The 13,287-nt window shown below is 47.1% G+C and overlaps 1 protein-coding gene across 6 annotated transcripts in view; it reads left to right on the forward strand.

Moving 5' to 3' along the window:
* fgfr2 (fibroblast growth factor receptor 2) overlaps nucleotides 1-13,287 on the forward strand; it is a 46,719-nt gene that overhangs the window by 2,810 nt on the left and 30,622 nt on the right. For 4 of the 6 annotated variants that reach the window (XM_036547019.1, XM_036547020.1, XM_036547017.1 and 1 more), the window contains exons 2-4: nucleotides 2,025-2,281; nucleotides 9,307-9,573; nucleotides 10,591-10,665. In XM_036547019.1, coding sequence (XP_036402912.1) covers nucleotides 2,101-2,281; nucleotides 9,307-9,573; nucleotides 10,591-10,665 — 523 coding nt within the window. In that variant the 5' untranslated portion in view covers nucleotides 2,025-2,100. The remainder of the gene's footprint in view (nucleotides 1-2,024; nucleotides 2,282-9,306; nucleotides 9,574-10,590; nucleotides 10,666-13,287) is intronic. The other 2 variants (XM_036547021.1, XM_036547022.1) reach the window with 2 other exon arrangements.

Here is a 13,287-nt window from a genome sequence, read left to right on the forward strand (position 1 = left end):
GGATTTAAGATGGGTTCTGTTTAATGGCGACATACCGTCACGATGAACACGAAATTTGCCGACAATGTAATAACTGAAATGAAAAGGTCGTGAACGAAAAAGCCATGTTCTTTTGTCAATCCACAAATACTCTATGTAATATCAGGGATGCTCAGCAAGTTTCAAGCTTAGACTCTCATTACAGTTTATTCACAGTAATTATTAATCTATATTAGATGTAAAATTTTGCAACGGCAAAGCATTTTATAATTATCAATTAATATTCACATGGCTCTGTAACGATAGTTTCCCATCCCAACTGTTTTGTACTAGTTGCATGGTTGTGTGGCATAGAGCCTGATTGCTCAGTGATACGAGTCTTTAATCATGTAAAAAAGAAAAAAAAGTATAATCATCATTGTCATCATCAGTATCATGCTAGTGAAAATGATTGCTATAATTACAACAGTAGTTCTATTTCTGGGTTAATATAGACTGCCTTCTTGTATTTGTTATGACGCCTTGGTATTCACAGTTTAAGCTGTTTTTTTTGTGCAGCGTAAGCAAGCATCTTTGTCAGTGTAACAGAAAGTTTCTTAATTTTGTATGCGTTATCCTTATCAAGAAGACGTTTTCAGAGCAAGTAAAGGGGGCACTAAGCGTGAGAGAACAATCAGTTTCACTGATCAGAGTGTGACCATGCGCTCCTGGCAGGAGGACTGCGCGACCGTCAGAGCAGCAGCCTCAACGATTCCGCTTTACACACACCGACCTTTTGAAAATGCTCGGTAGAAGGGGATGGAATGAAAATAAATAAAGCTTTGAATTTCACAGTATTTCGCTTAGCAGTGCTTCTTCATGTAAAAACAATAACGTCATCCATATCTGCGATATTCCGTTAATTCAGACATTACAGTTACATCTTCACATATTCTGATATTGTAATATTTCATATGAAAGATAGACAGTTTCAGTCGGTTGTTTTCTGAGAAGGACATTGTGTAAATTCGATGAACATATTTGCATGAATTTTTCTTATAAGGTCATGTGTTACATTTACAGGACGATATGTTTACTGAAATTAATGTATTTAAATACACAGTACACCATGTCAATGCAGTAGAAAAACACTTAAATATTTTCCATGCAACTTTGTCTGCAGAATGAGAGAAAGTAGTGAGATATACAGATAACAAGGTAGAAAGACAAAGAGAGACACACAGAGACTGGGATATATGAAGATGCACTTAAAGTGTCAACTCAGTCAGGTGCTACAGGAGGTATAGTATTGTGTGAACATGACTGCATCAGCTCTATGGTATGTTTGTGGTAAGGCCCGTTCGGCTGCATTTCAGAACTTTCTCTCCCCCTTCTTTCTCTCTCTCTCCCTCTCCCTGTCTCATTCTCTCCGTCTCTTTGCTCTGTTTCCAGACTTACCTGTGAAGATTCCTCATTAATGTCATGTCAGTGTTAATCTTTGTTGTGCTTATGTTTGGCCTTCTAAGGTGAGCACCTTATTCAAAAAAGAAAGCTGTAGAGAAAATGGTACAGTTTACAGCGGGAAATAAATTGAAAGGAACGGGATATATTCCATGTTGCAGCTTCATGAGGAAGAGAGAGAAAGAGGCAGAGTGAGAGAGAGTAGAAATTTAGAGAGGAGTGATACAGTTTGCTTAAGAAATTCAATTGCATGATTGTCATGTGTTGTTTAATGGCACCAGGTTGTGTAGATGAATGTGTGGGATCTCTAATTTGGCCCTGACATTTATTGGAAGTGTTTCAGCATTTATAAGGGGTACATGTCTAACCTATTTTCTTTTTTTTTGCATTTTTTTCTCCCCATCCTGTTACCCTCCGCTGCTTTCTTGTCCTGTTATCCATCCCTTCTCCCTTCCCACTGATGTGCATTCTTACCTCTTACCTCATCCCCTCCAACCCTCTCCCTCTACCTGTCTTTCCTTTCTCTCCTGTCTCATTGGCTTATCTCCTGTGCCAACTCTCCCCTCCCTCTCAACTCCGCCCCACCCTGCCCCGCCCCCTCCCAGGTCAGGTGACTGGGGGAGATTCCGGTGAGCGACAGGCCGGACAGCCTGCAGTTCATGGTTGGGCGGAGCTCCTCAGATGGGGTCAGTGTCCAGGGGGAGGCGGAGGAGGGCGGGATGGGGAGACACGCCCTCCAGTAAGGGAATGTCCGCGTGGGCATGGCTGCTGGGCGTGGTCTTGCTGTCCCTGGTGACTGTTTCCGCTGCGCGGCCGCCTGTCATTGCGACTGAGGAAGAGGAGACAACGCTTGAACCTGAAGGTGAGGCGAGAGGAAGAGAGAAGGAGAAGAGAGAGCGTTTGTGGTTCCATCACTTCAGTCGGGGTCCATTTATTCCTTTTTTGGGTGGAATTTGCGTTCCGGGCAGGGGGTCCAGGGACGAGGGGATTTCTTTTCGAGTTTCTCTTCCCTAATAACTGCCTCTAAAACTGGAATCCCCCACAACCACACTTTATTTAAGTGACATCATGGTTTTGTGGAGGAAATGAGGCAATAAACAGGGAAGAGAAAAAGAAATATTATCTCAAGCTGTATTAACCAGGAGATGCAGAGGACTCTGGAGTCCTGTATCACACAAAGCAACATCAGAGGTTTTTTACAGCATCTCAGAGCTCTAGTCCTCTCTGCATCCCCTTTTATCGGTAGATGCTCATATAGCCTAAATAACACTGATATTATTTTAAAAAAAACATTTTTAAGGATTCTTGAAAAATGAGATAAAAACTGGTTGAATGGGAGGGATTCATTAAACGAGCAGGAAGAAATAAAGTAGGTAGGAGGGGCTTGGCTGTAGGTTTGCGAGAGTTTTTACAGTAGATTGTAAAGACGAAAACGGAACATGTCTGCCAGGTACTCCGTTCTGTTGAACCAGCAGTGGCTGTTTCTTGCCTGGTGAATTAGCAACGCTAATTGAGATTCAGAGGTCAAAGGCACAGTGCTGAATAATGGAGTTGAGTGCAAGCTGAGAGCGCACCTGAGAGAGGGTACTCTCTCTTTTGTGTCTTTTCTCACTGAGTACTGCACACCAACTGGGGCTAACTGTACTCACGACCACAGTGCCTCATTGGGCGGTGTGGGAAAAAAATGCTCCTTGTGGCGTCTCCTTGCTTTGGAAAAGGACTTTCAGTGCGGCAGCTTCCTGGAATGTTGTCTGTAAAAAGATTGTTTGTTTCTCCTTTTATATGTCCTCCATCTAGACCATAATCTGCTTTTGTATCTCAGCCTTTACAAGACACCTGAGAGGAATCTCGAAAATGTTATCATAAATAGAGTAAATAGATGTTGTAATAAATTGCCTGGATCTATAGGCTTTGAGTGTAGTATGAGTAGTTAAATTTTGGTGTAGAAAACAGCAGATAAAGTATTTTGTGTGTGTGTGTGTGTGTGTGTGTATGTGAGTACATGTGCATTAGTGCGTGTGCGTACCTGTTTCTGGGGTTATTCTTAGCAGGGTAATGCGGACAGGGCGAGACGGAGGCTGCTGCGTTTTGGGTAATCACGTCCGCCTTAATTCCTCCCGGAGGGGCTGAGAAACCCACTTCATCAAAGTCACTGTGGTAGATAAGGAGTTAAATTCCTGGGTTTCGGTTCCCAGGCCTTAATCAGTGTGCTGATGGAGAGGTGGACCTGCTTGACGTAATGCCCCTAAGTGCCTCCATGGCCCCCTGCCCACCCCCGGCCGCAGGTGGAGGTTGCCCAGGTGTTGTGCTGTGAGCCCAGGGGATCGCCCCTGTGCCATCAGATTTCCGCAGACTGAGCAAGTGGCTACTCGCCATCCCTTTTCCAAGATTTCCACTTCTCTCGCATCTTTCAGCAGTGCCCGTTACGGAGGGGATTTATTGTGGAGCTCCGAGTCATATGATGGGATTAGGTGGAAGAAAGTTGAGTCATGTGACAGGGGATTAAGAGGAAGAAACCCAGGGTCATGTGACGTGGCATTAATGGGAGAAAAGCAGAGGTCATGTGACAGAGTGGAGTTCTGGTCATATTGCCCCATCACCTGCGCAGGCACAAATGCTGACACACCAGGCAGGCTGGCTTGTGTGTTGTCACTACCTCAGGGAATTTTTAGGAATAACCCCGCCATCCACCATCCCGTGCCTGCAATGCCCTAGGCAGTAGGCAGTGGCCGTGGGAGGGGTAATTACCGTAGATTGCATATCAGTTGTGTGGCTTTGCACTGGGGCTAGATTCTGATAGTTCTGCATTTAGTTACAGCCAATGTCTGTAACCCAAGGACTGAAAAGGAACTGCGGGCTGTATTGTTAAGTTTTTAGCATTTGGTGTCTGTTTATGTGTTTGTTGTTTCCTAGGAGTGCATCTGTGTATGTGCTGGTTGTAAAGGAGTGCCCCCACTCCTTTACAACCAGGAGAAACACGATTCCATGAACCCACTCCCCCTTTTTTTTCCAGAGGTACATTTGAACTGTACACAGGTTAAACAGGTCATGAGCAATGCTAGTGCGAGGAAAGGATTGGCAGGAATGGCTGTGTGTCGAGAAGATGCAGACTTTTGTTAAGTGCTGTGCTTGTCTTTCAAGTTTTGTGACATAAGAGGGAACACCCCCTTCATTACCATAATAATGATGCTAAAGGTGGCTGTGGTAATGCTAATAATGGAGGTGAGGAGGGTCATAGGCTCCTCCCACCCAAAGCACCTCTGCTTTTGTCTCGTCCACATGCCAACTCCTAAGATTTTACCTGGGGCTAGAGTAGAGGCAGAACCAGAAGTAGTAGATTGTTTCCACTCATTATAACAACCACAGCTGGTATGGGCTATATCAGGTTAGATTGGCATATTGTCCGGGTCTGAATCGCAGTGTGTTGAAACTTGTGATACCACATTGAGTAGTACAGTTATACGTTCATCAAATAGAATTTTTGACCAGTTTTGAAATTCTGTGAGTGCAGGGTTTTGTCGCGTGATTTATGGACCTTCTGTGTGGTCCTCTCCCCGTGCTTTCTCCTTTTTCTTCCTCCCATCCATTTCTTCTTCCTCTCTGCATGTCCTTCCTCCTCCTTCCCAGTTTCTGTTTCCTTGCCCCTCTCTCCTTTCTCCACCCCTCTCCATCTGTCTCCCTCCTTTTCTCATACCTTCTCTCTGTGCCCTCTCCGTCTCTTTCCCTCCCTGCATCCAGCCCTCCCTCCTTCTGATATCACACTCTGTCCTCATTATCTCCATTCCACCTCTCCTGCCTGTGCGTCTCATTCTCTCCTTTACTGTGTTTCTGACCCCGTAGCACGTTCCCCCCTGTCTCAGTGTCATTTCAAACACCCAAACCTGAAACACCAGTACTGCGGCGTGGAATGTTCCGGGCCCCATCGTGAGAGAGCGCAGCAGTCTCCAGCCTTCACATAGTGGAGGGAGGCGAAGCACTTCTTTCCCTCTCTGAAGTGAGAGAGAGGGAGATAGAGAGCGTGTGTGCGTGTCTGTGTGTGAGCTTGGAATAGAGAGTGAGTTGTGAGTTTAGCAGGAGGGTGGGGGGGGGTGAAATAATCGAAACTGTCGGCTGCAGATTGTTAAAGCAGCAGCCTGTGCCCGGCTTTTATGGCGGGCTCCTTTTTTGTCGTGCTGCCGGCGGAGCTGTACTCTCCCACTAAGCAAACTCCCCAGCCCTGTTGACAGTGCTGCCGCCTGGACAGCCCGGTGCTGCTGGACAATGAGAAAAAGGGCTTTTATAGTGCCTGAGTGTGCGGTGGGGTATAGTGTGGCTTGTTTGACTTGGCTGATACACCTGAGAACACCTAGCTCCACAATCTCACACCTGGCTGATAAAGGCACTATAAAAGAGGCTTTGTTAAGACAGGGCCGGGCCCAGCTCCCCGGCTCAGCCCAGAGCGTGGCCCTCTGACCACATGGCTGAATAGAGCCAGGCGGCGCTTGCAGCCGCAGAGCTACGGGTTCACATCCCGGGTGGGACGCTGCCGTTGCTCCCTTAGCTTGAATTTCTGTAGCAGAATATCCAGCTGTGAATGTGTTCTTTGAATGGGAATGGTGATATATGAAAATATGAAAAGTGTATATGGCCCTGGGTAATGTTATGGCTTTTCTTGAGTCAGTACTTTCCTCTGCATCACCAAAGCACAGAAAGCTGACCTTTCACCAAGAGCTATTTGGGAATAGAACGGCTGTGCCACTGACCACAGGCGCGGGTTCGTCCCAGTGGTTCACTGCTGCTGTGCTCATGAGTGAATTCACTTATTTTACAAAACAGCATGGGCATGAACACCCAGCAGCAGCACAGCTTCAATGCAGGGTTCAGAAAGAACACTGTGGGTGTGTGGGGTACGTTCAGACCGAGTGTCTCTGGAAGGGGACATCAATGCGTCTTGTTCTTTTTCAGATGGAAAGCAAGTGAAGACGGTGCCTGACTGGGCCAAGCGCGTTCGGGCTGGCGAGGTGCCCCTTAGGTGTCCGCGGAGTGCCCGCTTGTTTTTCGGAAGGGGGCCCTGCCATTGTCATGCCAATAAAGCCCAGCGGAATTTTCAAATTTGAATGTGAAAGGAGGCGGGGGGGGGATGGGGGGACAGATCTGAATAAAAGGATGGAGGATTAAGGGGAAAGAGTGGACGTGACGGGGTGAATGAGGAAGAGACAAGGAGAAGACGCAGAGAGGGGAGAGAAAGAAGCAGGGAGAGAGGATTGTGTGTGTAGAGCGTGGGACCGACACATATCTCAGCCTTGAATCCCACAGTGCTCCAGCCACTCTGCCACTTCCAGAACACCAGCAGAGAGAGGGAACAGGCGAGGGGGGGTTCTGCACTGCAGAGAGGGTTTTTAAATAAGATTTGATGTAGATTATATTGTTTAACTGAGGGGGCATTTCTGTTGCATACTTACACACAATAGACTTTTCTTTGCTCCAGTACTGACCTCCATTGAGCAAGTGGACAAGCAGGCAGGCAGACAGACAGACAGACAGGCAGACAGCTGGCTGAATGAGGGCAGAGGAGACTGACAGCCTGAAAATTGGATTCGGAGTCCCGCCGCAGTTTTTTCGGCAACGATGCGACACCAATCACAGTCTGCGAGCTGGAGCTGCAAACACAGACAGCGAGCGTCGGGGGCGGAGATGGGGGGGGGCTCGGGACGGTATCCGACCGTCACACCTGACACGGCTGGTGATAATGGGCGCGAGAAGCAGCTGTCAGAGCGAGAGATGAGCTCATTTCAGATGGCCGTCTCCGGGGAGCTGGGGGGGACACTCGATGGGGAATGAGTTTGGAGTCTGCGACACCGTTTCTGATTTCACACACAGAGCCCATGCTGGGGAGCTCCTCTGAGAATATGAGATGCGCAGGGAGAGTGTCGAGACTGGAAAGACAGTTTTTTCCAGCCCGAAAACAAAAGCAGATAATGCGACAAACCCGTATTTTGGTTAAACTGCTCAATGTTACATTTTAGATGAGCTGTGGCTGAGGGGGGCTTGCCACAGAGAGTGGAGGAGGTTCTTTTGTAGCAGGCTCTCTGGATAGTGCAGCGGTTCCCATGAATAATTAGGCATCCTGCAGGTGGCACTGGGGGCCACGAGAAGGTCAGGGCGAGGTCAAAGGTCACCTTTGGGGGTTTGGGGTGAAAACTGAGGAGAGTGGGATTTTTTGGGGCTTTGGCTGATGAGGGTTGGAAAGAAGTTTTGGAGGGACGCGTGTGTGTAAAATTTTTTTAGAGAGCCTCAGAGGAGGAAAATCACCAAGCTGTCTCTTTCCCTCTCTGTAACCCTCTCTTCCTCCTTCCCTCTCTTGCTGTCTGTTTTTTGGTTGTCTTTGTTGTGGTTGAGAGACACCAATTGTGTCTGTGTATGCGGGGTCCTTGTAGCTCATTCTCCACCTCAGCGTTTGCCCAGATGGGCCTTTTGCTGTTTAAGTCCCAGGTGTTTGTCCCAACTCTCCGGCTCAAACAAGAAGCAGTTGCAGTGAGATCTCTGTCAGAAACACCAGTCAGACCATGTCTAATGGAAATTAATGAGTCCTCTTGTGTGCATAGATCATGCATTGGAGAGAAGCAGACAGTCACACACAAAAAAAACTCACAGTAAACAGACATTCCCATAGAGGAATCTTCTGTCTATTGAAAACAAAACATATAAATACAAATCCCATTCATCAATGACAGTTTGCTTCCAGAGACCACACACTTGCGAGGGGAACAAAAGCTTAATTATTTCCGGAGTGAGAAAAAGCAGCAATACCGGAACCATACCTGTGTGGGGCAATGTGCCCAGGGGGAGTGTTTAGAGACTTGCGCGGTCTGGCCCTTAGTCTCCCCTGTGCAAGTGAAATGGCTTTCCCTTCCTGCGCAGGGGAACACACAGTACACAATGGGGGTGGAATGCGTTTTGGGGGAGGTGTGCTGGAACAGGAAATGCTGGGAGTGCCTCTGTGTCTCTAATTATTTCTGTCTTTCTTCAGCCAAACTCACAAGACAGGTCCCGAACCCGCTTTTTCCATATTATTATTTTTTTTTTATTGTTGCTAAAGATTTTTTTCATTAACTTCAATTCACCTCACCCCTTCCTGAAAAAGAACACACACGTTCATTTTCAAAGTGCAATAAAAAAGAAACTTGCACACTTGAACCCCGGCCAATTTTTATAATAATAAAGGGTTTTACTGAGTGTTTAGATCTATAGACTGAGCTGATCCAGAGGAGCACACAGTCAGACTGCATGTGTGTGTGTCTGTGTGTGAGTGAGAGTGTGTGCACCCTAGCAATGGAAGTTGGAGACCTCTTTCCTTTTTCCTGTGGCCCAATTATTAAATGAAAGGCTTCCTCTCACCCTCTGTCTGTGTCTGTCTGTCTGTCTGTCTGTCTGAGGGGCCCATCTCCTTTCTGCTCCACTCATGCGGGTTGCTTGGCATTCTGCCGGAGGAGGGGGGGGGGGCACTTACAGTGTTCATTCTGGCCCGCACAGCATTCTCCACTCACTCTGCTTGGTTCATAACCGCATGCTTGAGAAAACGGTGTGATTATGGCTCATGTAAGAGATTAAAACAGTAAGCAAGCTTAATTTGGGATCTGCATAAGGTGACTGTGGTTGTCTTATTTGAAATTATAATGGTTCATAGGTTAATGATTAAATTACTGTTATTGTTTTCATTGTTGGGGCTTCAGTCTGTCTTACTCTGCCTGCATATTATAATTCAGTGCATCCATGGGGGTTTGTGGTGGTTTTTTTTTCTTAAACTCGACTGCTTGTTCCTCCTCTCCCACCCCTCTCTTTTTTTTCTGTGCACCCTTTCACTCTTCCTCCTCTTCCTCCTCCTCCTCCTCTTCCTTCGGTCTGCAGAGCCTCCGACAAAATACCAAATCTCTAAGCCCACGGTGTGCTCAGTGCACCCCGGCGACCTGCTGAAGCTCAGCTGCCCGCTGCCCGAGGCGGGGACCATCACCTGGACGAAAGACGGCTCCTCTCTGGGGCCCAACAACCGCACGCTGATAGAGCAGGAGTGGCTGCAGATCCGCGACGCCACGCCCAAGGACTCGGGCCTGTACGCGTGCAGCACGGTCAGCCCGCTGGGCAGCGATACGCTTTGCTTCATTGTAAACGTCACAGGTGAGTCGCTCGCCGCGGCGGGGAGCGCCAGCGCCGTGGCACAGAGCGGCCGCCCAGGGGAGTGGGGCAGCGAGCCCGAGGGGCGGTTGTGGGGGGCGGGAGGGGGGCCAATGGGGCCGGAGGTTTAGAGCTGGGGGGGGCGAGTGGGCGAGTGGGCGAGAGGGTGGAGTCAGACCACCATGCGCTTGGCTGCTTCAGCTCCTCTGAGGCTGTTGTTTGGTTATAAACGGAGACCTGCAGTGTAGTAATGTTGTGAACCCCCTTCCCCCTTGCTCTTGGTGCGCATAGTGGCCGTCCCTTTCTCTGGGCGAAGACCGTGACTCTCACACTGTCTTTCAGTAGAAATGGGCTCCGGTTCCCCTCAGCGTCAGTAATCCCGGAGTCAGTGTTTTGGCAGTTACTGCTCCAGGCACCCGTATAAATGTCAGCGCTCCAAAGTGCCAGCGTTCAGAGAATCGGTTTTCCAAGTGTTAGTGTTCTGAGTATCAGTGTTCAGGTATCTGTACTCCAGGCATCAGCAGTTTGTGGTCTGAAGGGATTAACCCTCCACAGTGCTCCAGTTCTCAGACATTCCAAAAAATCACAGAGGCACATTGCTTAGACAGAAGATATAGCTCAATTTTGGATGAATCGATGTGAATGGGACTTCTGATATGATCTATAAAAGGTTCAGACAATTGGGGTGTTCTTCACAGGCTGAAGGATCAAAGCAGAAATCCTGCAACTTGAAGGAGCTGTGAAAACACAGGGTTTCCTGAGTGTGTGAACGGAAGTCTTTTTTGACGGGGACAGGAGAAATTGAACGCATTTTTGCTTAAATAGTCAAGCAAGCCTTTCAACTCTGTTTCAGCAGGTTTTGCAATTCCAGAACTCTTTTTTTGCAGAGTCCTGCTTGATCTGTTTGTGCGTGTTCGAGTGTGTGTAGATTCAGACACAGCATGCGTGTTCTGTTGACACATCAGTAGCCGACGACGGTCAGCTGCAGCACGCTCGGCAATAATCACGTGTTCTCCGCAGATGCCATCTCGTCCGGAGACGATGAGGACGACACGGAGCGGTCGGAAGACGTACCTGCGGACGGGGAACAGATGCGTGAGTGCCGGGCACCAGGGACTGTGCGGGGCCGTCGTTTTTGACATGCATTTAGAGCACGAGTCTGTGTGTTTGCTCTTGTCTGTGCATCTATTGTCCGAGCAGTCGCCGCGGCAGTCGTTACTTTGCAAAGCATGCAGGGCATTTTCGTCAGTACCTGTGAGGCCGAGAGAAGCGTCATAGCGTTTCAAGGCCCTGGTCGTACCCTCGGTTTTGCAGCTTTTTTTTTTCGCTACAGAGTAGCACGAGTTGCGGCGGCTTCATATTGTGTCTCACTGAGCTGAAAGTTGCGACCAGGACTTTGCCATCCAGTGCTTTGATTTGTTCTCAGTTGTAACTTTGGTTTGAAGTATCACTTGTGCAGGAATTAGCAAGATAAATCACGGCTCGGCACTTTTTGAGTGCCGGTTCGGAATTCTGCTTGCTGTTGTTGTATCACGTGATTTAATTGTAGCGCTCAGGCCGCAGACTCCCTGACGCAGCGTCCTCGCTGTGGAAGTGTGAGGAGAATGTTGTTTGCGAGTCGGGCTGGCACCTCAGCGCTAGTGTTGCTCACTGCTGCTACAGTGCCTGTGGATTCTTTAAATTCTTTGAATGCGCGCAGGTAGACAAGCCCAGAGGGCACTGTCAGCTGGACTCATCCATTATTGAGTGTCCATATGGTGTTTGTTAGGTGCCTGATGTACGACATGTTTTGAATTAGGATTTGATAAAGATGCGAGTGCGGTGTGGGGTGGGGAGGGGGGTTGGCAAAAAATGACAAGGCTGCTGTGGGTTCTGTTTGGGATCAGGAAATAGAAAGTAGAGTGAAGATAGGGGCGTTCTCGGCTTGTTAAAATTCCACGCATACACCATGTTTCCTTGAGAGTTCCTCTTCTCTGCAGACGAACTGTAATTGCTTGAAATTCATTAAGTATGGGGAAAAAAAGAACTTAAAAAATCTCTCTACTTTCTGCTGGTAATAAGCTGTTTGAAAACAAAGCAAAATCTGTTCTGGCAGCGATATCAAGTTTCCTCCTGGTGTTTTGAAAATTCAAAACCCGAATATTAAAAAGGAAAAAAAGGGGAAAAGCCTTTTAACTTTTGGGCTCTGGTTTGGATCAGGCCCAGCCTCTCTCTGTGTGTGCTGTGGAGTTCTGGCCTGGGGCCGACTGTGGGGGGGTTGGTGTGTGTGTGTGTGTGATTCGGGGGAGGGGGGGCTGGTTCAGTATTGTGCTTGCAGTGTCTCAGGGGCCAGCGGTTTGTGTTTCTGCCTCAGCTCCTTGGAGCACTGTAGTATCACTTTTCACAAGGGCATGAACAACAATGAAAAAAGTGGAAGAAAATGAAATAAATAATAAGCTGAATAAATAGCTGCTCTTCTGCAGAAGCGTGATTCATTGGAGGAGACAGCCCAGGACCTACTAAGACATCAACAGCAGGTTTTTTGGCTGGAGCGATGTGGGATTGAGATTGGATAGTGGGGCCAAGCTCCCCTCCCTCCTGTTTCGGTAATTGTTTTCCGTGTGTCGGTGGGCAAATAGTCTTGAATTTTCTTCCTTTTAAATGTATGCCTTGTTAATGTTGAACAAAGATGCTGCTACTGTTAATAAGACACACTGGGACAAACCCAGAAGTCCTACAGGGGGGTCATGGGTTCAAATCCCTGGTTAACAACAGGTTACTACAGCAGACATCTGCTTGTGTACACATGTTTTGTGTTGAAGGTGCTGAGGGCCTCTACATATGTTAGATATTATTGTTGGGTGGCAGTATTTAAAAAGTCAGTGATTTCCATTGCATTAAGCCTTATCTAGCCCTTATCTAGTCCCAATGAAAAGAGGTTTTGTACAAAGTATGTACAGATTATAGTTTACCCATAGCTACTAGATAGAAGAAGAATTGTCATTGGTGTGCCCTTGAATGAATGATGTGGTGATGTGTAGTAATATGTTGGTAGTGTGAGTGATGAACTATGCGTGTGACCTCAGAATGTATCCTGTGAGCTCAAGTATCTGCATTGCATGTTTAGCACCTCTAAAGGAGTGAAACGGAGGGAGTGAATCACCCTCACTGAGCTGTTCCTTGGGGAAACAGGTGCAGGCCAGACACATGCATTCAGGTACATTCAGGAGGGAGATATGTACCCCTTCAGCATATACAGTACCAGTGAAAAGTTTGGACACATCTACTTATAAAAGGATTTTTCTTTATTATTGCTATTTTCCACATTTCAGAATAATAGTAAATGCATCAAAACGATGAAATAACACAAATGGAATTATGCAGTGACCGAAAAAGTGTTAAAAAAATAAAAATCTCATATATTAGATTGTTCAAAGTACCAAAAAAAATTTTTTTTTACATTAATTTTTTAAAAGAAGTTCATACATAGGCATTAGCTTCACTATGGCTATTTGTCTGAGAAATGAATTTCAACCCTTTAAGCACAAGTCTTTAGATCCAGTGTCAATCCAGATGTCTTTGAATGCATGTTTCTCCATTATCTAATCAGGTGCGTCCAAATTTTGACTGGTAGTGTATGTTCTCAAGATGGAGGTATATACCCTTTCAGGATATAGAGAGAAATGTTTCCTTCTGTGGATCCTGGCATTACAATACAAGAAGTGCCACCCATGATGC

The sequence above is a fragment of the Megalops cyprinoides genome, chromosome 15 (genome assembly GCF_013368585.1).
Source record: "Megalops cyprinoides isolate fMegCyp1 chromosome 15, fMegCyp1.pri, whole genome shotgun sequence".
Taxonomy (NCBI): Eukaryota; Metazoa; Chordata; class Actinopteri; order Elopiformes; family Megalopidae; genus Megalops; species Megalops cyprinoides.